This window comes from Taudactylus pleione, unplaced genomic scaffold (genome assembly GCF_031769625.1).
Source record: "Taudactylus pleione unplaced genomic scaffold, aTauple2 ptg000946l, whole genome shotgun sequence".
NCBI classification, from domain to species: Eukaryota; Metazoa; Chordata; class Amphibia; order Anura; family Myobatrachidae; genus Taudactylus; species Taudactylus pleione.
Genome location: NW_028285347.1, coordinates 3,800,923 through 3,827,417, shown reverse-complemented (window position 1 = coordinate 3,827,417; position 26,495 = coordinate 3,800,923). Strand labels below are relative to the sequence as shown.

Below are 26,495 nucleotides of genomic sequence, written 5' to 3'. Positions count from 1 at the left end.
TAATGCTGCTTCACTGATGTGTAACCTGCAATGTGCAAAACCTGTGACATTATATGTATTATAAGGCTCAGGGGGAAATGTACTAAACTGTGGTTAGTATGCGGCATTCAGATCCATACTGCCAGGCCCCTCCTGGTACCTCTGGCTGTTGGGTACCAGGGTAATACTCTTATAATATAACACAGAAAGGATTGTATCCATAAGAAGCAAAACCTATTGCCTCAGGAAATAAATGATGCCCTAGAGAAATAAACCATGTCCCTGATTCTATAGCAATAAATCACCTAATCATAAAGAAATAAATGTTGCCACCATAACTAATAACTAGTTTGGCCACCGTTCAAGAAAATAAATGCTGCGCCCACAATAAATACTCACCTTACATCTTCCTTCTTTCATGCTCTGATGTAATACAAGGGAGAGATAGTGATCCATGTGGGAAAGAAAATAACACATAGGGGCAGATTAAATTAGCCCCGGGCTGAGTCACACGGTCTGTTCCCCGGGGTAAAGTGCCTGGAGCTATACAACAACAAACCATTGGTCACCCCACGCACGAGGCAGCAGTTATCCCTTATTCCTGCTAGTACCCTCCAGAGGGTCCCGGGTGTGTAACTGACTAGCACCAGGCACTTTATCCAGGGGAACAGGCCACATAACTAAATCTGTTGCTAATTGAATCTGCCCCTTGCAATGAATGGCCTGATGCTGAGGAGCACCCAACACTACACATAATAAATGAATCTCTAGTGAGCTCAGTCACTTATTAGCCAGGGAGCCAAGCAGGAGCGGCCTCTTACCCTGCTCAGCAAATCACACACAGCAGCACCTGCACATCCTCTGCTAAATACTAATTCAAGTCTCTTTGTGCGAACTGGAAACCTAGGTACATTAAACCTTCTATCGGATGAGGTGTTGTCATGTGTGCAAACCACTTATCATACTAACATAAAATAAAGACACTGAGACGTGGATTTGGCAGATAACTTGATGGCGATTTATTGGAGAAATTAATATTATTTATTAATTCTTAAATTAATTAAGGATGTATGGTGGCAAAGAAAGGACGGCCAGAAATCAGCCAGATCTGCTATGCCCACACACAAACAACAAAAGACATAGCAGGCGTAGATCGCCCAGAGTGCATACACATAACCATGTAAACCATGTCAAACACAAAAGGTAACGCTCACCCTCTAACTTGACTACCCACCCGTTTAGGTGATGATACTGCCCCCCGTTAGGTTGGTACAGCCAACTACCAGTCAACGAAGGGAACGCCCTTAACTCATAATTGCACCTGGACTGGTGAACTGCCGTTCTTTCCCGCCACAGCAAGGTTCAGCTTATAGAACCGCCGCACCGCCACCATACCAAGTACTACCCCAATAACGCCAACTCCTCAAAAAGATCCCCAATAAACAATGACACACCCTCCTCTGTTAAATGAACTCCATCAGGTCTATACATATAACTAAATCGAAATTGAATGTTATTATGGTAAATGAAACGGCCATAATTGGCCATCACAAATTTGGCAACTGCGAAATTAAGTTTCTTCCTAGCTTCGTCATTAGCAGGAAAACTCCTAACCCCACGCCAGACCTGTCGAGGTACAATGCAAGACCAAATTAATTTACACAAGGGCCAGGCCGATAGCACCCTCGCCAAATCGTTGACAATATCAACTCGTAATTCTACAGTGGACCTCTGCCCTAAGTCGTTGCCTCCTAAATAAGCCACCAAAATACGTGGCCTACCAAAAAGCCTTGCATACTCTAACAGTTTAGGACAAAAGGAATGCCATCTCATACCTCTGGAACCTATCCAATGGACCCTAGCTGAATATTCAAAAATTGGAGCTTGATCTGAACTCAAACCTAGCAGCCCAGAAAATATATGAGTGGCCTATAACCCAAATGTCCTGCGTGTCAAAGAGCAATCCTAAAGGTGGAGGAAAGCAGTAAATAAAAAATTAGTAATTGTCATAAAACAATAAAATTTTATGGTGTATTAGTGGGATCTGATAGAACATAAGTGAGTATCTGCCAAAAAGAAAAATTTTCTATTGGTCGCCGACTTTACTATTTGAAGTGGCTGAGACAAACAGAAGACACAAAGGGGAAGAATGGGTGGGGGGGAATTGGGAAAAAACAGGTGAACTCGGCAAGAGGTAAAATAAAAACCTGCTGAGGGATGGACTATGGCCTAATTAAATGATTGAGAATAGCCGAATTGAATCCGTCAGTTCAGGTAAAAATTGTAAAATCCCTCAAGACTCCCATTGCCAGCAATGGCGAGTAGCTAATCCCGAGTAGGACGGACAGGGTTAACAGACAAGACAGGACAGTACATGAGACAAGACAAAAACCAGGCAAGCATAAAATATAAACGTAACCGGAACAGACTGTGAAATGACTTTAAACAAAGGGCCTTCATGCCTAGGTCGAATGTAACCTTTATAACTATCCGATTTCCAATGTCCTAGGGCCTTAATTTCTGATGCCGAGAAACCCGCAGCTGCCGCTGAAGTTGCGGCTCCGATCAGAAACGAGTGTGTACCAAAATCTTGAGGCGGGAGGCCTAAAACTGATACACACCTCTTCAAAAACCAACCAAACTGGTATTTGGTAAGCGGAGTCCTGTCCATATGCATGAGTCATGAACCAGGGACATCCGGCCGCAATAACTCATACCGCATAGCTAGTGCCACGGGGCAGATCTGTTCGTCCCTAGATGGACCCAACGAGATCCACCTACCCCTACCAGTCTGGTCGGTCTTCGACTGCCGAATCCTACAGAGAACAGACCTCTCACTGACCAGGATATCCGAGAGGAGCATGGCGGCATCAACCCATTTGGATGATGCCACCAGCTCCGATACCCTCAAGGTGCCGTGAAAAGCCTCCGAAAACACCACTTGAATCAGGACCGCCTCATACGCAGTAAGAGCCACTCCGAGAACCGCCCCTAATACTGCCGGAAGCAGATGAGCGTCCACAGGTCTCCTACGGTCAGCTACTGGCCGGGAGACCCGTGCCCAACCCTTTAAAGCCTTCACTATCAGAAAACTTTTAGTAAAGTCAGGTTGGCCCTTCAATTTACAATAAAATGCAATGCCCCCCAAAGAGCGCGCAACAGAAGCCCTGGATCTGCCAGCCAAACGGAGACTCCAAATAAAAGAAAGCATCGAACGATGCTGACTCTTACCTGCCTGTTTGCTGCTACGGGAATAATCTTCCCATTCATTCCATGCCTGCCGATATGCTCGCAACGTGGAGGGGGCTAAAGACTGTTCTGCTTAGCCCTCCATGCCGGCTCGATCACCTGCCAAACATAAGAGGGGCAAAGCACAACGTCAGCACCAGGGCCACAGATCGGGACCTAGCCCACTGGAAACGTGATAACGCATCGTCTATCTCATTCTCCACCCCAGGAACGTGTCTTGCCTTAAACATGATGTTACAGCGCAAACATGTGAGCACAGCTGCGCTAGCAAGCGCAAAACCAGCAGGGAAGCCGCATGTTGCTGATTGTATCGCATGGACCATGCCCAGGTTGTCACACCTTATAATGATGCTGCGATTGCGTAACCATTCCCCCCAGATTTCCAAGGAAACCATTATGGGAAAGAGTTTGAGAAGGAGTAAGTCCTTAGTCAAACCCTTTCCCACCCATTCTTCCAGCCAACGGCCAACGCACCAGGAGCCATCAAGGTAACATCCGAACCCCGTGGTGCCTGCTGCGTCGGTGAACAGCTGCAGCTGCAAATTGTCAGCGGCTGGAGACATCCACAACCGAACGCCATTAAAATCCCGAAGAAACGAGACCCAGACAGAGAGGTCCTGCTTAATCTCTGAGGATAAACGTAGCAAATGTCTCGGTTAGTGACACCAGCCGTGGCCCTTTCCAATTTACGTGAAAAAGCTCTGCCCATTGGAATTACTTTACAGGCCCAGGAGGGATTGCGCCTGCCGCAGGGTAATTCTACTGGAAGCCGTGCATTCCGCTATGGCATTACTTGACAGGCTTATCGAGAGGAATGCGACAAGAACCCACCGAGGTACAGATCTCGATACCCAGGAATGACAAGGGGAAGGGCCCTCCGTTTTGTCCACAGCAACGGGAACTCCAAATGAAAAAACAGCGCTCGTAAAGAAAACAAAAGATAACTGCATCTGCCTGAACCGGAAGGGCCGACACACAGAAAGTCATCGAGATAGTGGGCTATTCCATGACTACCGCAAAAATTAAATAAATAAATTCCGCGCACCAGTGTAGGAAGGTGCTAAAATGCTCGAAAAACGCACAGGACACAGAACACCCCATAGGCAAGCATTTGTCTATGCAATATCCGTTGTCCAAGCTAAAAACCCATAAACTGGAATGACTCTGGGTGCAAAGGAAGTAGACGAAAAGCTGACTCAACATCTATCTTAGCCATCAGTGCGCCCGGACCATAACACCTAATGACGTCCAAAGCATCGTCAAAAGACTGGTACACCACCGAGGAAACCTCAACTGGTATGGCGTAATTTACTGACGAGCCTGGCGGATAAGACAGATGTTGCATGAGCCCTTATTTTCCTGGAATTTTCTTGGGAACCACTCCCACCGGGGAATTCACAAGATCCCTAATGGGGGTTCTGCAAAAGGCCCAGCAATGCGCCTGCGCTAACCTCGCCAGCCACTTTTTCCCTAAGAATGTGAGGCAATTCAAAGGCAGACTTCAAATTTCTAGGCGAATATGTGTCGACATCCCTGCAAATAGGTAAACGAAAACCAAAACTGAAGCCTTTTAACGAAAATTCTGCGTCCTGCAGAACCGGGTACCAACTCAACCATTTTGCTATCGCTGTGACACGGACAGGGGATGGAACTTTACTTAGCACTTGTGCCTTTTGCTGGCTGTGCAGGCTGCTGCTGGGCACCCCCCTTGAAACACTTGGCAACTGGGTGATTGCCACCACATCGCAAGCAGAGGTGACGAAAACGACATTTTAATGTGGAATTATTAAAGGCGAAGCATTTTCCCCAGACGCCTGCTGTTAGCCCTGACGAACTGAACTAGCTGCTTTGCACGCGTTGTACCCCTCATAGGCAGGACGCGAAGGCTGCGTGACCTCCAGCAATGTATATTTGTCGAAGTAGGAGCATAGCTGAGAATGGAGCTTCCCGGTGATAGCTGCTTGGGGCAGTGATTGCAATAATAAGCTGTGCACCCTGTAGAAATTCACTGTAGCACATGTATTCTGTCTATTTTGTAAGTTAAATGCTCAGAATACAGTATATAATACAATCTCCTCTATTGGCTGATAATAATGATTCAAAGGAGATAAAAGCTAGATCTTAGGTGCTATAGATAAATAAAGCAGTGTCAAAGCCATTACCCCTTACTGTCAGATAACGCATCACTAAAGCATTCTATTCCCCCAATGATACCTCAATGCCCAGCATAATACTGACACTGTTTGCTGCAACTGTTTTCTACCGTTAAGAGGGCATAATCAGCACTTAGACCATCTATAAAATACATCATACGAATGTACTGAATGATATAATTCTGGCATATACAGGACCAGCAGACACAGTAAGTAATTATATGTAGAAGTAGAGCCATCCTGTCTGAGCTGAATCTTTTTATTTCATGTGCCGGCTCCTTTACAGATCATATGAGCAAGTTGGGGAATCTGGGAGAGGGCAGAAAAAGAAACCATGCTCTGTCCTGGAAACAGATGCACAGATTGGTCCCCCTATGTACTGGATGGTGTATTATCCAGTATTAATAATTGATCCAATAGGTGATCCATATCAGTGCACCCCGTAAAGTGCATGTTTTCCAGATCTAGTTGGTGCACAACAATATTCATTACTGGCTTTTTAACTTTTTCTACTGGCTGACACATTTAAAAGATCAACAGGGACTGTAGTGCTAGTTATTTCATTTGTGACACTGAGGGGATCCTAAAAAACATGCAACTTTAGTATTATATGCTATTTCTATTGTAGTCATCATGGTGTGGGCTGAGGGGGGGTTCAGGCAAGGCACTCATAAACCCCTCCTGCATTTGCCTATGGTGCTGGCCACTGCAGCCACAAAGATGATATTGACCAGGGGCATTAAGGACTAAAGGGAAGCACCCCTCCCCCACACTGGCACACCTTCCACAAAGCTGCTGCAGCCTGAGGGGGGATAGAACTATCAATAGGGGAACCACACCTGCAGCTCCTAATAACATGGGGACACTGTGGAGCCAGGGACCAGGGTCTGGGGAGGCTCATTACTAGGCAGGACATAGCTACACCCACCCCCAGCAGAACAAGAAATCAGAAAAGACAGTGATTGAGGACAGAAAGGAAAAGTAAAAGCAATGATATGAAGTAAATGAAAAGAGACTAAATACAATAAGGAAAAGGAGGAGAGAAGAAGAGAAGAAGGAGAAGCACTAAGAGAGTTTTATTAAGGAAAATGACAACTGACAAAATGCACTTCCCTGTCCTGGAGCAATCTGGAACCAAGAGGCTTTGGCCCTCACTTCTAGCCCCTTATATAATGTCTCTATTGAAAACCCGCCCCTGCTAACGATAGGCTAACTCTAAACAGTAATTTGCATACATGCCGGCCCCCATCCTAGAGGTTTAACACACCTCTTTTCTTATGCAATCTTTCGGTTTCACTTCTGTGACTAATACACACTTAGCAAAGACTGTTCCTGTCTGTACGATTCCTCCCATCAGTGGCTGCCCCCAGCAGGGAGAGGTGCTGGGAGGGGGTGGTGGGAGGTCCAGTGTTCTCCCCAGGGTGTTTTCTGCGGGTTGCCACGGACACGGATGCCGGATGCGAAGCCGAGCTGCGCCAACATCACACTCTTCACATTGGAGGCTCCATGTCCGCCGGCAATAAGGACATGTTAGTAAAGGTTCCAGGTAACGGAACACGGCGCATTGGGGAGAGTGCTGAGCAGGGGATGCAGGCATTGGGGCAGGGGGAGGTGCCGAGCAAGGGACCCGGCATTGGGTCAGGGGAGAGTGCTGAGCAGGGGATGTGGCATTGGGGCGGGGGGTAGTTGTTCATCACAATGCAGGGCGGTGTCAGGCTGGAGGGCAAACATCCCTCCTTCTGTATAAAATTTCAGATGGGAACAGTCACCTGAACTGATTAAAGAGAGCCTGCAAGTGGGGCCAGTATCTGTAGAGCTGTATAGAAAATATATTCTGTATAGCCTGCAAGTAGGAACAGTATCTGGGTGTCTAAGAAGAAGAGAATTAATATATAAATTGTTATTTCAAGTTTAAATCATTATAAGGTCAGGATCTAAATCATTTTATTATTGTGAAGGCCCCCACCCGGCTACTTCTTCATGCCAACCGGCTGGAAAAAATTTCTGGGGAGAACACTGGAGGTGCATATACATAGTACCTGTCCCAGGATCACTTGGAGACCTGTCACTGGCGATCAGATCTCATCCTCCCATTTATGGCCCCAGCTAAATTGGATTATGGTCTGTGGAAACTGGAAAGTGACAGTGCAGACTAAAAGCTTCTAATTGTTCTGTATTTTCTTCTTTTTCTGTATTCCAATGGTTAGTAACACACAATCCCTGTTGGACAACAATGCATTTGCCTTTATGTTCCTGTGTTATTTAAGGGGCTGACCCTGTAATGCCTCCTGTAGGTCCTGCTGGCGGCAGATGCCTGTGGAGGTCAACATCTGGCTGTTAAGATCATCAGGAAGAGACATCTGCTGAGGGAGGGCCGGGAGCAAATGTTTGTGGAGCGGAGAGTGCTGGAGCTGGCATCTGGATGCGCCTTCCTCACCCAGGGCTACTTTGCTCTCCAGACCAAGGTACTGCTGAGACTGCGGTGTTATTACTACATACCCTCACATATACCATATATCCTCATTGTCTTCTGCTGTGACTGTAATCTCATCTCCTCATTCCCGTCACTGCATGTATACTGTACAGGGGCATTTCTAGAGATGAGGGGGCCCATGTGCAGTCTCCGACACGGGCCCCCTCCTCTCTGTCCGGCGGCCGGGAGCGTACTGAGCTGTGCGCGGCCAGCGCCGGAGCTATAGACTCTGGGCACTATCTTCTTGTATATTATCAGTATTCCCTATATCCCCATGTGCTGTACATACAGTATCAGGGGCGTATCTATAATGGGTGCAGGGTGTGCGGGGCACATGGACCCCTGGGTTACACCCATAGTATTACATACCTCCCCGGAGTCCCACGTCGGCGCTGTAAAAACGACTGGAAAATGGCCACCGCAGCTTTTTCCCCTTCGTTTGCGCATGCGCAGTACAGGAAAAATGGCTGCCGTGGCCATTTTCCCGGTGACCTGTGCATACTCTATAGACTCTGGGCGCACTATACAGCTAAGAGCTATAATTCTTTCTACCTTCTATCATATACTTAGTAATATATTATTATACCCCTATCACTGCTATAAAGTATTCTCCCCTCATCTCTGCAGTAACACATTCCTCTCCCCATTGTAGTTACATACAGTATTACCTCCCCATCCCTCCCATTTCTGCAGTAACATGTTCCTTTCCCCCTGTGGTAACATACAGTATTACCTCCCCATCCATCCCGCCCCTACAGTAACACACTCCCCCATATATCACTTACCTGTCCCCCCCAGGCAGTAAGACCCTGGTGAGACCCTGATATCCTGTAGCTCAGTGACAGTCTGGCAGCAAATCACAGTGCAGCACATTTATTATTGCTGTGTGACTGACATCACTTACAGTGGCCTCATTGTGGCTGTGTGGATGACTGTATACAGCCATACTGAGACCCAGGACAATGTGAGACAGGACAGATACAGGGGACAGTGGTATCTCTGTACCAGGTACCTGTGAATCTGTCCCGCTTCCTGCATGCAGCCCATGGATTGGGGACAGGGTCGGATTAAGGCTTGTGGGGCCCCAGGGCAACTAAGTTGTGGGTGCCCCCACAAGCCACAAAGAGCCGAGCCGAGCCTATTCCCCCCCCCCCGAAAGCCCCACATGGAGGCCCCCCCCAGGCCACATGAAGGCAGGGGCAAACACTCACACATACACGTAAACAGCATACCCACAATAACACATATACACACATTGACACATACATACACAGTATACTCACTAACACATATACACAATAACACATTCATATATACACACACTAAAGCAGTATGCATACATACTTACAGTACACTTGATGGTTGCAGCGATTCGCGGGAATATGTGGGCAGGGCTTGTCATATTGGCTCCGCCCCCAATGCGGGCAGTGTAAGGGGGGGAATAAGTGTGTCGGGGGTCATGCGCTACTGTGAAGCTGGTGGCCCCCTCTCCCCCTTAGAAAGCTGCTGCAGCAGCACTGACTGTGCTGCGGAGCCTCCTCCCGGGAATAGGTGCTGCTGGCACCTGTTCTCGGCAGGGTCACATCGACCCTGTGTGGGGCCCCCCCTTAATCCAGCACTGATTGGGGATCAGTGCAATAGATAACAGCATTTAGTGCTAATACAGTTCTGCAGCTCATCTGCAATTAGGGCTCATTCATTTTCATGTTTTGATTTAGATCCAGAAATTATTATCAATGTTTTCATGTGGAATCATTAACTTCCTACTATAACATGTTAGTGTAAAAAAAAGCAATTTAATGGGGTGATATATGAATAACGTCACTGTATAAACATTACAGAACATGATCCATATACTGTAATACAGTGAGATACTTCTTTCTGCCCCTTCTTTTGTCCCCTGCCCTCTGTCTGTTCTCCTTGTCCTCCCTATTACTGCCCATTATAATCCCAAGAGAACTCCTATGCAGAACTCCTATCATTTCTGCCTAATTATCTTTGGACAAAAGCTGACATTCCCCCACGGCCCAATTGTTTTCCTCCCGGCTCCCCTGACATGTCTAATGACACTACCGCCTCTACCATACACAGGAGCTTGTGTTACTTGGGATGGAGTATGCAAGTGGCGGAGATTTACATCAGCTCCTGAAGCGGGAAGGCCGCCTTACCATCCCCAGTGCAAGGTGAGGACATAGAATATGTAATAGCATGTAAGAGTCACTGTATAGAGCAGGGGTGGGGAACCTTTTTTCTGCCGAGAGCCATTTTGATATATATAACATTATTCGCGGGCCCGGTGTAGGCCACGCTCCCTCCATGTGACATCACACGGGGGCGGGACCACAATCACTGGTGATTACAGCAATGCCCGAAGCATCCTGAGGATGTTCCGGATAGCTGTAAGGGCAGCGGTGTCACTGTCTGAAGTGTCCTTAGGATGCTTCTGGCGGCACTGCTGCATAGATTCTGGCTGCAGGGTGCCATTCTGAGGCTAGCAGAGAAACGCTCTGAGGGCCCGACCAAATGATTCTAAGGGCCTTAAACGTCCCCCGGGCCTGAGGTTCCCCATCCCTGCTATAGAGGAAGGACTTAATGATAGATGATATATTATCAATATCCAGTTTTTATTCTGTGGGAAGGGTTCTCCTGATGTATAGAAATAGAATAGACAGTGTATATAAGCATGAATTATATCTGTCTTATAGCTTAGAATTGGGATATCAGTAATATTAGCAGTGGAAGGTTTAGGTGTCAGAGAATTGCGCAACTGCTTTCATCGCAGTCTGCAATCACGTCACCGGTCACAGCTGAGTCTTATATAAATATATTGGCCAACAGCATGAAGGGGGAGATGTACTAAGGGGAGGTATTGTTTGTGGTTTGCAAACCATTGCATAGTCGCTACACTACATCTGTGTCACATACATGTCTCGGTCACTGGATGGTTGTATTTTTCCAGATGTAGAATAAAAATACTGATCCTTTGTTGCGGTAATTGTTATAGAAACTAAATGCTGATACACAATTACAGGTGGTTTATAAAATGTAAATATGCCCAAGAAATGACCATGTGTGTGGCTACCTTTTTTTGCCAATCTCAGTTATGGTCCGAGATGTTAATAAATGAACATTTTTGCAGCTACTCTTTGTCAAGGGACAGGAACATAGGGCCTGAGTCAGAGCCGCTCGTTCGCTCCGAGCGATGTTCGCCCAACTGCGCATGCGTACGGATTGTAATACGCATGCGCGAACCAGTCAGTGCGGCCGAAAATCGTTTGTTCGCTAAATAGCGAATGCCTGCTAATATGAGTGACTGGAGGAGGCGTATGTGGGTGGTAACAGGGGAAGGTGCTTGAAAACGGGGAGTGGAAATCAGAACGCAGGCGTGCTTAAAGGTCAAAACGGGCGTTTTATGGGTGTGCATAATTAAAACAGCAGCATCATTGACCACGTCACTGGGTTATTTTATAGCCAGAACTGCTCGCAAATTTGTGGTAGCAAACACCAGCCACAAGAATAGCGAGCAGTTCATGCGCTGTTCGATGTACTCGATTAATCTAATAAATAGCGGACATGACATATGGTGCGAGCGGCCAGGGGGCGTCTTTTTCAAAATGACAACCGCAAGTTTTGTTCGCTCGTTCAGACATAGAGGCGTCAACAGGCCGCAAAGAGCGAACGGTTCATTTGAATATCCACCCCTTTTTGTTGAACGAACGACCGCAAATAGTGACCGGCTCTGAATCAGGCCCATAGTCAGATTGTATAGTAATGTATCAGTTTAATTACTGTGGCAAAGAAAGAGACTTACCACATGTCTGTGGAGGAGTGACTGCTCTCATTCCTCAGGGTGGGGCTCCAATCAGACAGGGCATACAGAACAGCTGGCGAGTTAGCTCTATATAAGAGAGGAGAAAGCTAGGAGACTCAGGGGCCTATTCATCAACACTAAAATAACATTTTTAAGGACATTTTCCTTAAATAACATTATTTTAGTATTCATGAAGCCGCTTAGCACAGGAGATATCACAGATATCTCCTTGCTAAGCTCCCCTGCGTTAATTTCCACACTCCCCATACATTAGTATGGGGATGTGGAAATTATGGTGTTCATCAAATTCCGAAAATTGTGTATTTTCGGAATTTGATGGAGTTACTATTCGCCACTGTGAGGTGGCGAATAGCAGGACAGACTTACCTGCTTCCAGCTGTGCAGGTCCCCCAGAGTCTTCCTCTGGTGCTCTGGTGCGTCTTCTGGCTCCGTCTGCAATGCTGACATTGTGTTCTACCAGCAGAACACAATAAAGTTTAGAAAAAAAAACAAACTTTTTTTTCTAAACAGTACTGTATGCTGCTGGGAGACCACATGACAGACCAAAAGGACGAAGCCGGAGGCGCTGCAGCGGGCAGGTAAGTGCAGGACGGGGGGAGGTGAGCGGAGTGGGGAGGGGGGGTTGGGGGGTCGCACACAAACTTACCGCAGTTGTAAGTAGTGCTGCGCATGCGCTGTATTTACGATTGTAATAGCGCATGCGCAGCACGGATTCCAGCTGCGGTAAGTTAGAGCAGGCAGGGAAAACTATCTATTTCCCGAAAAGCTGTCATCGCAAAAATGACAGCTTTTTGGAATAGATAGTTATGGAGAGGAGGAATGATGAATTCCTCCGGTAATTAGGTAGAACTCCATGCAAGTTCTAAACCTAATTACCTCCCTCGATATTTTAGGTATGATGAATAGGCCCCTCAGGGAGAAGAAAACATGGGTTTAGCACCAGCCAATTAGCACAGACCTGAGGCGGAGGGTTTATAAAGATGCTGTTTTCTAGTGTCTGGACCAGCTGCCCGATCTAATAGAGAGATGAGCACTGTTAGATTAGTGATAGGGACTAATAGAGAGATGAGCACTGTTAGATTAGTGATAGGGACTAATAGAGAGGTGAGCACTGTTAGATCAGTGATAGGGACTAATAGAGAGGTGAGCACTGTTAGATCAGTGATAGGGACTAATAGAGAGGTGAGCACTGTTAGATCAGTGATAGGGACTAATAGAGAGGTGAGCACTGTTAGATTAGTGATAGGGACTAATAGAGAGGTGAGCACTGTTAGATCAGTGATAGGGACTAATAGAGAGGTGAGCACTGTTAGATTAGTGATAGGGACTAATAGAGAGTTGAGCACTGTTAGATTAGTGATAGGGACTAATAGAGAGGTGAGCACTGTTAGATCAGTGATAGGGACTAATAGAGAGGTGAGCACTGTTAGATTACTGATAGGGACTAATAGAGAGGTGAGCACTGTTAGATTACTGATAGGGACTAATAGAGAGGTGAGCACTGTTAGATCAGTGATAGGGATTGCCAAGGAGAAATAGTTTCTGTAACTTGTCTGTCAGATAATGTGGGGAGTGTTGGCTGGAAATCTCTCAGCCATTATGTAACCATCCTAACAATGCAACAGTAACTTATTTTCTATCCACCAGGTTCTATGCTGCCGAGATGGTATGCGGGGTACAGTTTCTCCACTCTAAGGGCATAATCCATCGGTAAGTATATAGTGACACTATAACAATAGTATAATAAAGTGATATCAGTATGGATACTAACATGCAGAATGTAATAGGCCTACTCCCTACTTCCCACGTGTTATACAGTTACCATTGGTGCATATTACCACTTACACCTTACACACTGTCTCCCTTCCACAGTAACGTTCAGACTTTATTTACAGCTCTCACAGCACATAAAGGGTCTCTCTGCACAAGTGTTTTATTCTGTCATGTGTGGGTGAGGAGAGGGTGACATATTTGTACTCAAACTTTTCAGAGGTTCTTCCCAGAAGCTTCTCAGCTGTCCCATATGGGGTTCTATTGGTTGTGGCTCCCTCACATCGGGCATTGTCACGGCATCTCCATAGCAGGCTGGGAGCTGGGTATTGGGTACCCCTGCTCTCTGCTGTAATACGGTGACGTCAGACTCTTCCTGCACACGTCCAACGCTGCCGGGGAGGAGCTCTGAGGAAGAGCAGTAACACATTAGTGAGGCCCCATCACCCACACATTATAGTAAAAGAATAAAATACTTGGGTAGTGAGAACATGTAAGGAAATTACCAATTTACCTCTCAGAAGTTGTGTATGAAACAAGAGGACACTTATCTAAAAATGATTACACTAGATGCCCACACTACTGTCATTGCTCCTAAACCTACATTCAAAACTACTAATATTTAGAACGTACACATTTAGGGCTGATCATTTATCCTGGAAGTGATGATTAGCCGCGATGCTGTGCCCGGGGCTAGTCAATTGCAGCACACGGCAGCCCGCAGGCTGCACTTAGCGCGGATTTCTGTTCACCTCCTCCTGAGGGATTTCTGCCATTATTGCGGCTGCCACAATTGCGTTAACCCATAGCTCCGGGTACTTAGCCCAAGATCTATGGGATAACGGCAGAATTACTGTACAAGGAGAAAGACATGTAATGCGATAGCTCCGGGCGTAGAAGTCCGAGGCTACAACCCATTTCCTAGTGCTGTAAGATAACAAGGCTAATTGAATCCATCCGGCCCTTAAAGTGTAATTTTATTTTATATAGAAAAATAAATAATGCTTGTATGAAAGCGTAGTGCTTACACAGATCTTATTTCCCTCACAGAGACCTGAAGCCTGAGAACATCCTGGTGGCTGGAACGGGGCATATTAAGATCGCCGACTTCGGTCTTGCAATTGAGAACATCTGCGGAGACCGCACAGCCACTGGCTACGCTGGGACGCCTGGCTACATTGCTCCTGAGGTGAGGGGCACAGGATCTTCCTACTGTTACTCATGTAACTACACACATATTGTAGAGAAGCCTGGTACATGCAATATGGCTACAGATGGCAGACTGTAATAATACCAGGGCAATAACCGTGCAAAATACCCAATAATGAGGAAAGTAACAGCAGATATCATACAGCAGGGGAAATGTGTAATACTCCTATAGCAGCTGCTGTTACCACCTCAGCATAGACAGATGGAGGAGTGTAACTCTCTGTGTATTACCTAGTAACTGAGGACACAACTCTTAGTACATTACACAGGCCGCGGGCAATCTGCCTGCACCGCGCGTGTAGCGGTGACCGGACGGCGTTTGGTCAGTGCTACACAGTGACTGACAAACACACAGCCGCCGGCGCCAGCAGCTGTGTGTTTGTTTTAAGTAGCAGCCAATGAGAGTCTGTCAGACTCTCACTGACTTCTGCTGCGCCCACTGCCAGAGCCGCTCCATCTTCCGGCTCCTGCAGTGGGTAATGGGAGAGACAGACGGAGGAGATGATGGCGGCGGCGGGAGCGGGGATTCAGGTGTTTATTTTTATTTTTTTTATTACGTGTCTACTGGGGGGGTCTACTGGGGCATTACAAGGGGGGAGACCACTACTGGGGGCCCTACAAGAGGGGAGACCACTACTGGGGGCCCTACAAGAGGGGAGACCACTACTGGGGGCCCTACAAGAGGGGAGACCACTACTGGGGGTGCTACAAGGGGGGAGACCACTACTGGGGGCACTACAAGGGGGGAGACCACTACTGGGGGCCCTACAAGAGGGGAGACCACTACTGGGGGTGCTACAAGGGGGGGACCACTACTGGCAGCACTGCAAGGGGGAGACCACTACTGGGGACTACTACTGGGGGCACCACAAGGGAGGGGACTATTACTACTGGGGCAACTACAAGGGGGGACTACTACTAGGGGAACTACAAGGGGAGGACTACTACTAGGGGCACTACAAGGGGAGGGGACTACTACTAGGGGCACTGCATAGGGGGGAGGGAACTACTACTAGGGGCACTGCATAGGGAGGAGGGGACTACCACTTGGGGCACTGCACCGGGGAACCACTGCTGGGGGCTCTATATAAAGGGCAATACTGGGGGTACTGCATAGGGGGTAGACTACAACTGGGGCCACTATTTAAGGGGCACTGCATAAGGGTTACCACTATTGGGGGCACTGCATGGGGGGTGGACTGCTACTGGGGGCACTATATAAGGGGCACTACATAGGGGGTACCACTACTGAGGGCACTATATAAGAGGATTACTACTGGGGCACAAGGGGCACTGCACAGGGGGGACCACTACTGGGGGCACTATATAAGGGGCTTACTACTGGGGGCACAAGGGGCACTGCACAGGGGGGACCACTACTGGGGGCACTGTATAGGGGGGACCACTACTGGGGGCACTGTATAAGGGGCACTGCATAGGGGGGATCACTACTGGGGGCACTACTGGAGGCCTGCATAAGGGGGTCCTCTCCTGGGGCACAGGGGGGGCACTGCATATGGGCACCACTACAGGGGGCTGCCCCTAATCTTTATTTTTACTTTACATTAATCCCATATGGACCTGCCTCCTCCCTGGAACACTTGAAGGGGGGCGCCGTAGCACGCACGTGCTCCGGGCATCCTGGCTACACGCTACTTCTCTGCCAGGGCCGAATGCATGCATTTGCCCCCCAGGCTTGAAGTTGCCAGCCAGCCCCTGCATTACACTGACAGACACCCGGCACTTCCAGCAATGGTTTCTCATCACTGGGAAAGCTGGAAGCTGAGATCAGCCATGTAGTAAGATCCCATAATGCATTTCCAGGCAATGTATACTTTATGTACACATGTATCAGTAATACTGCTATAATCAGCTGGTGAAATCTATATATGATTGCATTATGTTCCACATACATTTGATTCTATAACATACCTAGAAGAACCAATTGGATTAAATGATTGCATAGTAACATGTGTGGCCAGGTTTAGTAGCTGCTGTAATAATGGCATTTTGGGCTTAGTTATGTATTATTTCTGGAATCCGTAAATCCCATTCAAATCCTAGGATTTATCCCGACAACGGCAAGGGTGAAAATCCCGATAGTAAATTAAGGTATCGCTAACCTTTCTAACCCCTCTAACCCTAACCCTCCCTTAGGGGTGCCTAACCATAACCTCCCCCCAAGTGCCTAACCCCCCTCTAAGTGCCTAAACCTAACCCCTTCTTCCTCGCAGCCTAACCCTAAGTCTCCTGGGGGTGCCTAACCGTAACCCCCCCTTCCCCTAACCTTAACCCTCCTGGGGGGTGCCTAACCCCAAGTTCTCCCCGAGAGCCCCTAACCTAACCCTCCCCCCCCGCGCGGCCGTCCGAGCCTGGCTTACCTTCGATCGGGATGCCGGGCGCCGGGCCCCCGGCGTATGGTAAAATGACAGGCGTCGGGATTTCGACGCCTGTCATTAGACCCTTGCCCGGATTAGACAGACTAAAGGACTCAAAGTGCTTTACATTTACAGTACAAAATACAAAATAAGCTTAAACAAGGGACATTAGTGAAATGCTTGGGTGAATAGGTGAGTCTTGAGTCTATTTTTGAAGGATTCTAGAGTGGAGGCCTCTCGAACTGTGCGGGGAAGTGAGTTCCATAAGGTTGGAGCCACAAAACTGAAAGCTCGACCCCCAGATGAATTCCGTGAGATTCTAGGTACTGTTAATAGTCCTTCGTCAGCGGATCGCAGTAATCGAGTGGGTCAGTAAGGAATCAGAAGCTGCTTCAGGTACCCTGGGCCATGGTCATGTAGGGCTTTGTAAGTTATTAATCCAATCTTGAAAGCAATTCGCCATCTGACAGGCAGCCAGTGAAGGGAGTAGAGAATGGGTGTTATGTGGCTGGAACGGGGCTGGTTGGTTAATAGCCTGGCAGCTGCATTTTGAACCATCTGCAAGCGGTGTAATTCTTTTGCTGGGAGACCGAGGTAGAGGGCGTTGCAGTAGTCTAGGCGTGATGATATAAATGCATGTATGACTTTAGGCAGATCTTCTGAGGGAATTAAGTGCTTGATTCTGGCTATGTTCCTCAGATGAAAGAATGAGGATTTGATTGTGGCTGATACCTGATGTTTAAGTGTCAAGCCACTATCCAGGACAACACCAAGATTCCGCACTTGTTTAGTGTTTTGTAATTCTGAACCCCAAAGCGTAAGTCCTGTTGGTTGGCTATGCTGTAGCCCTGTCCTGTGACCTATCATAAGGACCTCTGTTTTAACAGGGTTCAGTCGCAGACAACTGGCACTCATCCACTCCTGAAGCTCAGCTAGGCAGCCATTTAGGGTTGTTATTGGGTTCTTTGTACCTGGAGCAAAGGACAGGTACAGTTGTGTATCATCTGCATAGCAGTGGTAGACCAGGCCATGACGTCTGATTATTTCACCCAATGGTAGCATGTATACTGCAAAAAGCATGGGGGATAGTATAGAACCCTGTGGGACACCACATGGAAGTGGCACTGGTGATGAAGAGTTTACTCCAGAAGAAACTCTCTGTGACCTGCCAGTGAGAAATGATTTGAACCATCTAAGGACTGTGCCATCCAGTCCACAGAAATTTTTCACTTTCTCAATGACTTTTCCTAGAAAAGGAAGGTTTGATACTGGTCTATAGTTGGTCATGCAGTCGGGGTCTAAATTAGATTTTTTAAGAAGTGGTCTAACAATTGCTTCCTTTAGTGGTTCTGGAAAAATGGCTGTTTGCAAAGAGCATTGAACTATTTTTGCAATTACAGGGCCAATGTCTATACACCCTATTAGAAGCTTGGTTGAGGCAGGGTCCAGATCACAGGTGGTGGGTCGCAAAATTCTGATAATTTTAGCAATGTCTTTTACATCCATTATGTCAAAGCTGTTCCAGGGAGACAGGTGGCTTACCTTGGCAGGCTTGGTAGTTTGGCACTCCTTTGATGGCACTGTGGGGATTCCAGCCCGGGTGGAGGATACTTTATCTGCAAAGAATTTTGCAAACTCATTGCATCTTGACTGGGAGAGGGTTTCATCATGCTGCAGGCATGCTGGTTTGCAAAGCATCTCCACTGTACGGAAAAGCTGAGCCGGCCTATTGTTTGCTGCCATGATCTCATTTGAAAGGAACTCTGTTTTCGTATGGGTGATTGTTGATTGATATTCTCTTATATGTTTGATTAGTGTTAACTTATCCTCTACCAGGTTCGTCTTCCTCCATCGTCTTTCAAGTCTACGCCCCCTTTTCTTGAGTTCACTAACACTATTGTCAAACCAAGGGGCTTGACGGTGTGGTATGAGGGGTCGTATACGCACAGGGGCAATAATATCCATTGCAGCTGTCACATCCCTGTTATAGTAATGGACCAGGGAACAAGGATCTTCACAGGCCCCCATTACCGCAGAAAGATCCAGGTTTGCTGCAAGAGCCTGGGGAGTCATGCCCCTCCTTGGACGATACCTTGTCAACTCCATGGGTAAAGTTCTATTTTGAGGGGTTGCAACTGAGAAGTGAATTGAGTGGTGGTCTGACCACGTGACTGGGTTTATATTTAGGTCAGAGACATCTAATCCAATCTGGAAGACAAGATCAAGAGTATGACCACTTATATGAGTAGCCGAAGGAATGACTTGTGTGAGGCCCAGAGCATTCATTGTGCACAGGAGATCTTGGCCAAGGTGTGAGAGCTCATAATCAACCCATGCATTGAAATCCCCAAGGATCAGCCATCTTTGATGCTCCAGAACTAGTCCAGCAACAATATCTGCAAATTCTTGTAGAAATATCTTTCCATCTCCATGGGGGCGGTAAATGAGAAGTACTCTGAATCCTAATTCTGTAGAACTCCGAGCAGCGATGCACTCAAATGAGTGAGTCATTTCCATTGGGTGGACCCTAAGTTTAAGTGCTTTTCTAAAGCAGATGGCCACTCCCCCTCCCCTGCGGTTAAGTCTTGGGTTGTGAATAAGGGGGAGAGAAGCCTTGGTGACCCCTCTAGGAGTCAGATACCAGGTGAGCAGCAGTACAGTATGTAGCTATTCTCATTATCCCTCACACAGATGGAGGATTTATTATCCATTGTCAGGGAATTCTTAGTGATGTCAGGTCCTCACACGTCATTACCTTGTTACAGCTGTACAGGTGTTTTGTGTCTGCAGGACCACTGGTGACCCATCACTGGGGAGAGCGCATCCACACGCCCATTGTTAGCGCTGCCAAGCTCTGGCTATAGCACCTGTGCTGGGTGCATCATGTGAGGGGATGGTGGAGGCATTTTTACTTAGCTATTTAGATTTTTATTATGACATCATCATGATCAACTGGTTTATAATGATAAGTCTTGTGATGTCAGTAAGTAAATAGTAAGAGAAGGCGAGTAATGTGGGGTAACCGGACAGCAACTATTATTATATTCCCTGATATTCCAGGTCAGGGAATTGTCCATGCTTTACAAATTATACAGATTATACAGATTAAAAAGACCTGAATAATAATAAAAATAATAATAATACTTGTGTAATATACATGCAGCCTTCCCCATGATACACAGCACATGCCAATATGATTACAAGATTGCACAAGGTCACACATCAGTGTCCTGAGCTGGCGCATTACATTACTTTTTAAGTCTTCTTTCATGTAATCCTATCCAGTGGCGTCACTATGGGGGTGCAGGCCGCACCCGGGTATCACCCGTGGAGGGGGTGACACCAATATGCAGGCTCCCCCTCGGTGACAGGGGCCGGGTATGACATTCTCCTGCAGCACTCAGCTCCTGACACAGAGGAGGAGATGACAGTGCAGTCACTAGTCTCTGGGGGCAGCCCAGTATCTCCGGGAATGCTGGTCACGCCCCCGGAGTGATGCAATCAGGATTCCACACAAGGCCACGCCTCTTTATGTTAGGCCAGGCCTACGTGGCTTCACCAAGCGGTGGGAATATAAAGTCCTCACCAGGTGTCACCAGACCCCATAACGCCTCTGATTCTATCTCCATATAAACACATATTATATAGAGTATTGGATAGGGACAATAAATAAGAGTCAAACTGGCAATTTTTCACCAATAACTCCAAATCCGCCACTTTGTTCCTCCTGTCTCCCCCTCCTCCATGCCCCCTCACCCCTGGAGATAATACATTTACCACACTAATGACAAAGGGTATATTTCCTTCCTATACTAACCATTCTGGCCAGGTCACCTCCCCCAAATATACACATAATATGGTTTGGGAATGGGGCTTCAGTTTCCCTTGGGAACGGACACTGGAATAATGACTTTGATCCAGTGATCTTATGCTAACGTCACCTGTGCTGCGTAATACCAACTGGCTCTGAGTTGGAAGCAGTCCTGTCCCCCACCCACCAGAAATAAATCATATACGGTATATTTACAGGATGGAGCATATTACAACCCTCCAATATAATACTGTGGCCAAATGTCACAATGTCGGGCAACCTTGGTACTCCCACCATTCAGCCGCCCTACCTGGATCCCACTGACTAGTTTCCCATAAAGTGTAGACTCTGTCTCTCTGGTTGGGCCCCCGGCTCTTTCAACCACTTCCCCCTTTCTGTCTTTTAATCTTATTATTTCCTTTTCCCCCCTTCCCTCTATATGTAAGTGGGATCACCATCCTTACCTGCGTCCCCCCTAGTGGAATGCTGCCTTTCCTGTATTTGTCTATACCAGCCCGATTCCTCATTCTCCCCAACATCCCATCTTGTATAACACTTTCATTGTGATTTTCATTGTTCAAACATGTTACTTCCTGGTGAGGTATTGGGCATATTACTGTCACCTTTACTTCTGCCCATTCACAATAAAAATATTAAAATAAACAATATATGGAAATGATGATTGCTGGAAAACACAATAACTAGTATCTCTCTCCTGGTAGATGCGGTCTGGTGAGGAGTACGATGCCGGTGTGGACTGGTATTCCTTCGGTGTCATTTTAACCAAAATGATTACCGGGAGCCTTAAATACAGTCCCATACTATTCGATGCACCAGGCTCTACCGCTGAAGACATCATTCAAAAGGTAAAATACATATTATATTTACAAATGATTACAGTGCAGGATGCATTTTTAATGACTATAAACAAGTTTATACCACAATATATAGAGGAGGAGGGAAATGCTAGATGTATAACTGAAAGTAAAGTACATTTATCACTGTGCTATAGGATCAATCTGTCCAGCTCTCTGCAATAGAGGACCTCATAGAGCTCTATCCAATTATGTGTGAAGGGGGCAAATTGCCATTGCAAAAATATCTATAATAAATATATATATTAACCACTTAATTGGCTAATATTTTTCCAAAAAAAGTCCCCAAAATTGATGATATTTTTATTAGGAAATTATGTAAATAAGAGCTATTTAAACCTGATTCAATATATTGTTTTAACAAAAAAATGTAAATCAAGGTTAAATAACTATTAATTCATTACCTTTTTTTGGGAAGTTTGTGAAAAAAATGACTTTCTAGTCTTAAAAAAAGCTGGGGATAGATGGTGAGGAGCCGGTTTGTGTGTAAAGCAGCAGAATGAATTCTGAAGTGTTTCGGGCAATATTATATGCTCATATTCAGTCAAATGCTTCAGAACTCATTGGACGGCGCTTCACAGTGCAGATGGGCAATGACCCAAAGCATACTGCAAAAGCAACCAAAGAGTTTTTTAAGGCTAAAAAGTGGAATGTTATGCAATGGCCAAGTCAATCCCCTGTCCTGAATCCGATTGAGCATGCATTTCACTTGATGAAGACAAAACTGAAGGGAAAATGCCCCAAGAACAAGCAGGAACTGAAGACATTTGCAGTAGAGGCCTGGCAGAGCATCACCAGGGATGAAACCCAGCGTCTGGTGATGTCTATGCGTTCCAGACTTCAGGCTGTAATCGCCTGCAAAGGATTTGCAACAAAGTATTAAAAAGTGAAAGTTAGATTAATGGTGCATACACACGATCAGATTTTTCCTTCAGATATGAACGATAACGATTTAAAAATCGTTCAGTCGTTCATATCTGAAGGAAAATCGTTCATATCTGACATGCCTGAACGATGGACGATCAACGATGCGCGTTCCCGATGGTCAGATAACGATTTCTGACATCTGATGTGTTTGCAGTCAGACTTGGACGATTCCATTCATTTTAATGCAGTCAAAAATCGTTCAATCGTTCAAATCGTTCAAAACTTTGGTCAAATCGTTCAAATCGTTCAAATCGTTCAATCGTTCATCTGACAAATCTGACAAGTCTGACAAATCTGACCGTGTGTATGCTCCATTAGGATTGTTTAGTTTGTCCCATTACTTTTGGCCCCTTAAAAAGTGGGAGGCACATATAGAAACCGTTGTAATTCCTACACCGTTCACCTGATCTGGATGTAATTACCCTCAAATTAAATCTGAAAGTCTGCAGTTAAATCTTGTTTGTTTCATTTCAAAGTCATTGTGGTGGTGAATAGAGGCCAAAACATGAAAATTCTGTCAATGTCCCAATATTTATGCACCTGACTGTGTGTATATATATATATATATATATATATATATATATTTATATATATATATATATATACACAGAATGCAGCAGAAATGTGTGTACAATGATTGTACTGAGCATATCTGCTGTATAAATCATTACATTAAATACAAATAACTGTTTTCAGCTCCTCCATGAAGATCCAGCCAGACGCCTCGGAGAACATGGGAACATCTGCCGGCATCCTTTCTTTGAGCGTATGGACTGGGTCTCTTTGGCTGCCCTTAATATTGCACCCCCATACCTGCCCACACCAGTAAGTACAACACAGAGCTTCTATGAGCTTCCGGGCAGCCTGTAACTAAGGCGTCTATTTAGTATAATATGCTGTAATAGTGTGAAATATACAAATGTTATTGCAGCAAATTTTAAAACTATTACCGCGCTATTTACATTAAACTTCATTGCGGCCAAGTCAGACGCGTCTGGTGACGTCAGGTTACATAGGCGTCTCCTGAGAGCAGAGAGAAACACCTTTACTTTCTCCAGAGCAATGTAACCTCTGCTGTAACACTGTTATTATATTAGCGACAGTTCTTTGTGCAGCATTTATGTCACTTCCTTTATCCTCATTACAGACATCTCGTAAGAGCCTCAGATTTATACCTCTATACATAAATTCTACAAAAGGAAGGTTCATAAATGTCTCTTTATCTTCTAAATTCATATAAATGATGGAACAAACACGTTTATTTCTCCTTCCTGTAGCCATCCATTGCTCCCTCTGCCTCCGGGAATATACACCTGGAAACACTGGAGGCAGCAGAGGCCCAGAAACGCCCGATTCCAGCCGAGGACCAGGAGTTATTCACTGGGTTCTCATTTGTCATCTCCACCTGGAGAACCCGCCCACAGACACCCTCCTGAGCTCAGGCATCAAAACCGCTGGTCACAGTGATGGAGGTCTCCGCATGTATGTACACAATATTGTTTTCTAAACATTCTTAAGTGAAGATTTTTAACATTAAACTGGGAAAGTATATAGAAAGGAAGAAGGGAGATAGGGCTGGGCATAGCAGTAATATAAGGAACAACAATAATCAGTGCTCATAATGATGAGATGTATAATAGGCTTCTCACAAGCCCAAATGGAGAAACAATAGCAGTTTGGAGATTACTAGGTAAATACAGATATAGCCTGGGATAAGCATAAGAGATATAACACATAATAGAGGGGGGAAGAGAGAAATAGGGGGTGGAGGGTGAGGAGAAGAAAAGGGGAATGTTAGCAGAGGGAGAACAGGGGGAGGCAGGGAGGGGGGTAAGGTGCACCTGCTGGGTGCTCAGTAGTGATCAGTGCAGTGGATGATGAGTACGCTGCTATTCCCCAGTGCACAGGTAGCAGCTCTTATATATCACTTATGCCGGGTACACTCTAGACGATATGTTGTCTAATCCCGTGGATCGGGCCAACATGTCGGGCCCACTGTCTAGTGTTCATCGGGGTGGTTCCAGCTGCCAATGCCAGTACTGTCAATGGTGCCGGTGAACGATATATTGGGCGGTTGTTAACTGGATCGTGCAGTGTGTACCGACCGACTGATATATCGTTTATCGGCACCATCGAGTGTCGCATTGGCAGGTCACTAAGTGTGTACCCAGCCTTAGAATGTGATAGAGCAGGACCTGGGAGGGGTTAGGTACATTTGGGATAAAGCGTCACATGAGAGCATATGATAGACAAGGAGGGAGACAGAACCCAGTCATTTTGATGATCATATAATGAACAGTATCCAGAAAAGGTTTAGTAGTCAGCTATAACCCCCACATATGAGCCAGGGGACCACAGTTCCTCCAACAGGGGTCAGATAACGAAGGAAAGATATATCAGAGACGGGTGGGTACAAGGCACCATCTGAGTTATTGTTTATAATAGTTTTCCCTAATTCAGGCACAGATGAACGATTATTGTTACATGCATTACGTAAATCTTATATTTAATATTTGTATGTATGTATATGTGTGTGTATAAATCTAAATAAATAAATATGCACACACATACACAGTCACACACATACAAACACAAACTCAGGGCCTGAATCAGAGCTGCACATGATGCTGGCGGTCACGTAGATGAGCAATCTTTGCAACTGCGCATGTGGGAATATTTCGGACAACTTCTACAGCACATACATTACGCAGAGAGTATCGGGACCGACGGTACCAGAAGTGTGTCAGAAAAGTGATGGGCGTTCCTGGGCAGTGGCTGGTAGTACACATAACAATAGTCCAATCAGTGGGCATGTTATGTAGCTGTCACGGGCGTATCAGTGCCAGCAGCTGCTTTCCCAGACGCACAGCCCCAGGCACAGGCAGCCGTGGTCAGATGAAGGAACTGTCCCTACCATAGGGCTGGTGCAAGTTTCCCTGGTGCGACCAATGGCGGTGCATTAGGATCCACCAATCGGTATAACAGCGTGTTCAGATGCTAAAAGTGGACGTCTCAGACCTTGCACATATGGGCAGCACGGATGTACACAAGGGGAGGAGTCTCTAGCAGCATTTGCATAAATTTGCAGACGATCGCCAATAGCAGCTGCTGTCTGCGCCTTTTGTGAGCGAATCAGAATCAGCCCCACACTATACAAACGGCTTATATTACATATATTACATTTCTCAGTCTGTTTCTATCTTATCAGATGTTTATTTTAATCACTGATCATCCTATTTATGGAACTGTTTGATCCTTGTTATAAGAGATCCCATATTATGTAACAGGCAATGTCACCTGGAAGGTCGTACATCTGAGATCTCCTCTCCCTCCTCCTGGCTGAAGCTTAGACCATCTAGGACCAGTGTCCATCTGTATGAGTATCACTCACATATCCTTTTGATTATTTAGTGTTATTTATTTATTCTTTTTTTCTATCATCAATCAAAAGTTTAATAGTTTTATTTTTTATCTTTATTACATGTATTCAATAGTTAGGAACTTATTATAATGTGCTGTTTTAATATTTTTATTCTTATTATTATAATATGCTGTTTTAATATATATGAAAATGTATTATGTAGTTTTGCAGATAAGTTACTAGCAGGGCTGTCTCTCTCCCTGAGGCTGGGGGGCATCACAGCGTCACATCCTCAGTAGGAGTAGGGGTCCGTCATGGCTGCCTATCTCCACTGATCTGTTGGCCCTTTCCTTTCTTGCTGATCCTTCAGTGTTGTGGCATGTTCTTGTACAACACTCTCACCTGTCCATCTACATCTTTGGGCATCACTTTGTACACATGCCCATAAAAGGACATGTACCTATGGACTACGTCTATA

General features: G+C 46.0%; 1 protein-coding gene across 1 annotated transcript; it reads left to right on the top strand.

Annotated features, from left to right (window-relative positions):
- The first annotated feature begins 7,750 nt into the window (after nt 1-7,750).
- On the top strand, nt 7,751-24,092 carry LOC148473283 (protein kinase C delta type-like). The gene is made up of 7 exons (XM_088459910.1): nt 7,751-7,846; nt 9,946-10,037; nt 13,334-13,396; nt 14,507-14,645; nt 21,577-21,720; nt 23,353-23,481; nt 23,934-24,092. Exons 1-7 carry the CDS (start codon nt 7,766-7,768, stop codon nt 24,090-24,092), a joined length of 807 nt encoding a protein of 268 aa, XP_088316036.1. The 5' UTR covers nt 7,751-7,765.
- The last annotated feature ends 2,403 nt before the right edge of the window (nt 24,093-26,495 follow it).